Genomic DNA, 3,355 nt, shown 5'->3' with positions numbered 1-3,355 from the left:
CGTGCAGGCTGGTCCACCTGGAAGTGCAGCAGGAGCCAGGCCAGGCCGTACACAGTGACATTGGCCATGACAGTAAAGGCATACCTGAGGGGAGACAGCACCCCGGGGTGATGCAGAGGGACGAGCACAGCTCCAGACACGGCTGGGACACCTAGACCCAAGCTGTCCTCCTAGTCAGGCACGCTACAACCAGCTTTGCACCCTGGTGTTATTGCTGAGGTGACACCTCCAAAAGCACCCAGCATCTGGCCAGGCTTTAGCCTTGCTGGTGCACCTCCCAGCATGCCCACTCCAAGCCTCGGGGCATGACTGGGAGGAAATGAAGATCCCTCCGGGTCAGCCTGTCCACTCTCCAGCCACAGCTCACCTCTGCCCCAAGGATGCCCCAAGCTGCCTGACCCGGTGCCCCCAGAGCCAGACCCCTTGGCCCCAGGGTTACTCCAGCACTGCCCCACATCCTCCCTGCCCAGCTGCACTGCGGTCTCTGCTTGCCTGCTGGAAGGGGAACTGCCTCCCACCGGGGCAGATAACCAAGCCCTGCTCCATCTGATAAACACTCCTTCCCGCAGCCTGATCCCGCCAGATAAGCAGCACCGAGCCGGGCTCCATGCACGGAGCTGCAAGCGCTGCCCAGCCTGGCCCTGGGGCCATCCCCACCCATGGGACAGCCTGCAGCAGGCCGTGCCCAGCTCTCCCTGGGGGCATTGGGGGGGTCCATTCCTCCCCTGTGAGCATCACCCTCCAGGCCCAGAGAAGTGCCCCCAGCTCAGGGAAGCGCTCCATGGGCTGTGTCAACCAACATCCCTGGCATCAAGACATTCCCTCCTGGCACCAAAGGGTTGGGGCCACCAACCCAGAAGACCAGTGTCACTTGGACACATCCTGCAGGACACCCACACAGCCCAGTCCTGGTCCTGCCGTACCAAGGGCCCAAGCGTGCCATGACACACGGGGACATCTGACCCGTGGCACCCATGGGACCTCTCATCACACAAGTCACGGGACCTGGGGCAGGCAGGGCTGCTCCCCTGGGTTCAGCGGACACCCAGGTCTGGCCATGCTCACCTGAAAGCTGTGAGCTCCACCTTCTCATGGTCACTGGTCACCAGCTCAGGGATGAGGGACAGGTGGGAGATCTGTGTGGCTGCCCAGCCGAATTGGAAGATGATGATGAAGGGGAGGTAGTAGATGAAGGCTGCCCATGGCGGCGTGTTCTCCTTGCAACCCAGGCAGGGGTTGAAGATGAAGGGGAAGGACACAAGGACGCAGGTGGTGCCTGGGAAGAGAGCAGAGTGGTGAGAGGCTGCAAGCCCCGCTTCCCTGGGACCCCAATGGCCCCAGTGGGCTCAGACACAGACAGACAGACACAGCCAGCCCTCTGCTAGGACAGGTCCTCCCCCACAGAGCTGGGGAGGGAGGTGGGCCCCTTCCCCAGCCAGGTGAGACATGTGGAGCCCTGGACCCACCCCCCGCCTCATCCTGCACGGGGTGATGTCCTTCCGTCTCGCACCCAGTGGCGAGACAGACAGACACTTGTCAGCAGGCTCTTCCCCAGTCAAGTTCCCCCCACAAAGTGCAGCACCATCTCGCACCTGCTCCATCCCTCTCAAAATGCCAGAGGACAGACCCTCACGACGTCACGATACGCAGCCACCAAGGGCTTCTCTCCCCCTCTCCAGCGTGCAGATAACCAGCCCCAAGGACACGCGCCTCCCGCACGCCTGCCCGAGGGCGATAAGGCACCCCAAGGGCCAGGAGGGCGCAGGGCCGTCTCGCGGGCGCAGGGCCAGCCCATCTGTCCCCTTATCCCTCCTCCGGTGGGACTAGCAGAGGGAGCCGTGCTCCCTCCACGCTTGCAGAAGTCACCCACAGAACAATGGCCAGGGACACCCCAGTGTGACGGGGGGGGACAGGAGCAGATCTGCCCCCCACGCTGGGCTCTGAGCCATGGGAAGGTCCCGGCTGAGTCAGGGACAGCAGAGCCAGGCTCCTCCCTCTGCCGCAGCGTGACGGCGTGGGGACGCCTGCGTGGAGCAGGCAGGGACAGGCTGGCTTCTCCCTCCCCTTTCACAAGGTCATGGAGCAAATCTGCTGAGACGCTCCACTGCTCCCAAGGCCCAGGCGCCGACGCGGAGACGGCCGCGCGCCCTGTCCTGCGTGTCCCCGCTTCACCGGGCGCTGCCAAAGTTCCTACACGGGAACGTGCAGCCCTTTGCCAGGTCCACTCTCCATGGGACTTTGCAAGATCCTCCTCCTCACCAGCAGCCACGTTTCTCCTCCTCTCACCCATGAATGGCAATTCCTCCTCATCGCTTCCACGTGGCACAGCCACCCCAGCTGCCGCAGGGCTGGGGTAAAGCGGTTCTCCTCACGCCGAGGGGGAGATCCCAGCCCGGCTTGGATCCATCCTGAGCAAGGACCCCGGCAGGGTGCTGAGTGCTGCCCTGCGCTGGCTCACAGCCAGCTCTGGTGCTCCCGGAGCCCCCCAAAGGACAGGGGACTCGGGCACACCACGGTGTCTCTGCCCCACAGACAAGCCACTGGGATGGGAAGGGTCCGTAAAGGTTTGAACCAGACCAGACCTCCTTTGTTCCCTGTTCCAAGGCTGTTGGTTTTAACCGAGCCCTGTCTGGAGGATCAGGGAGACTCTGCCCGCTCCCCAGCCGCAGGGGCCGCGCTGCCCGCCCCCCAGCCGCAGGGCCCGCAGGGTCGGGCTCTGCTGTCCCCTAAGGGCTGCAAGGGACTTGCCCGCGTCCCCAGGGTAGCGCGGGGGTGGGAGCTGTGGGCCCCAGGCTGCTGCAGCCCACCTCTGCCCCTGAGCCCACCCATGAGCCATCACCGCCATCACACACGCAGAGACTCCTGTTACTCCCTCCTCCTCCTGGCCCCCCAGGACCCACAGTGCCCACCACTGGAGCCACCCCCACTGGTCACCCCATGGAGCCATGCTCCTCTGGCATGGGCCTGCGAGCTGCATCCCGACACCCACATATCCCCGGGTCTGCCCAAGAGAACACGGCTTCACTGTGAGCCAGAGGGGTCCTGGGGCCCCCCCACTCCCCAAGCGGGACCGTGGGAGCCCCCCAAGACCACCCTGCCCATTCCTGCAGCACCCCTGGGCAGGCAGCAGAGGTCCAGGCTCTCATCTCCCAGCCCTGCAGGGCAGGATCACGGGAATGCCATCGCTGCGCAGCACAGGCGCCCCGGGCAGGCAATTTGACAGCGTTGCCAGACTAGCTCAGCCAGGCAGCAAAGAGCAGCTCATCCTTTACAGCCCAATGCAGCAGGAAGCTCTTCCCCAAAAAAGCCAGTGAGCAGGCAGGCCGGTGTGCGGTGTGGACCGCCGGCACTGGCA

General features: G+C 64.6%; 1 protein-coding gene across 1 annotated transcript in view; it reads right to left on the bottom strand.

Annotated features, from left to right (window-relative positions):
• MFSD12 (major facilitator superfamily domain containing 12) overlaps window positions 1–1,276 on the bottom strand; it is a gene marked incomplete at its 5' end in the record, with an annotated part of 4,125 nt that extends 2,849 nt beyond the window's left edge. Inside the window, 2 exons of the mRNA XM_010292817.1 lie at window positions 1–84; window positions 1,066–1,276. The exon at window positions 1–84 is cut by the window's left edge and continues 58 nt beyond it. Coding sequence (XP_010291119.1) covers window positions 1–84; window positions 1,066–1,276 — 295 coding nt within the window. The remainder of the gene's footprint in view (window positions 85–1,065) is intronic.
• Window positions 1,277–3,355: the final 2,079 nt, after the last annotated feature.

The sequence above is a fragment of the Phaethon lepturus genome, unplaced genomic scaffold (genome assembly GCF_000687285.1).
Source record: "Phaethon lepturus isolate BGI_N335 unplaced genomic scaffold, ASM68728v1 scaffold43048, whole genome shotgun sequence".
NCBI classification, from domain to species: Eukaryota; Metazoa; Chordata; class Aves; order Phaethontiformes; family Phaethontidae; genus Phaethon; species Phaethon lepturus.
Note: the sequence above shows the minus strand (reverse complement) of the source record. Positions and strands in the feature narration are given on the sequence as shown.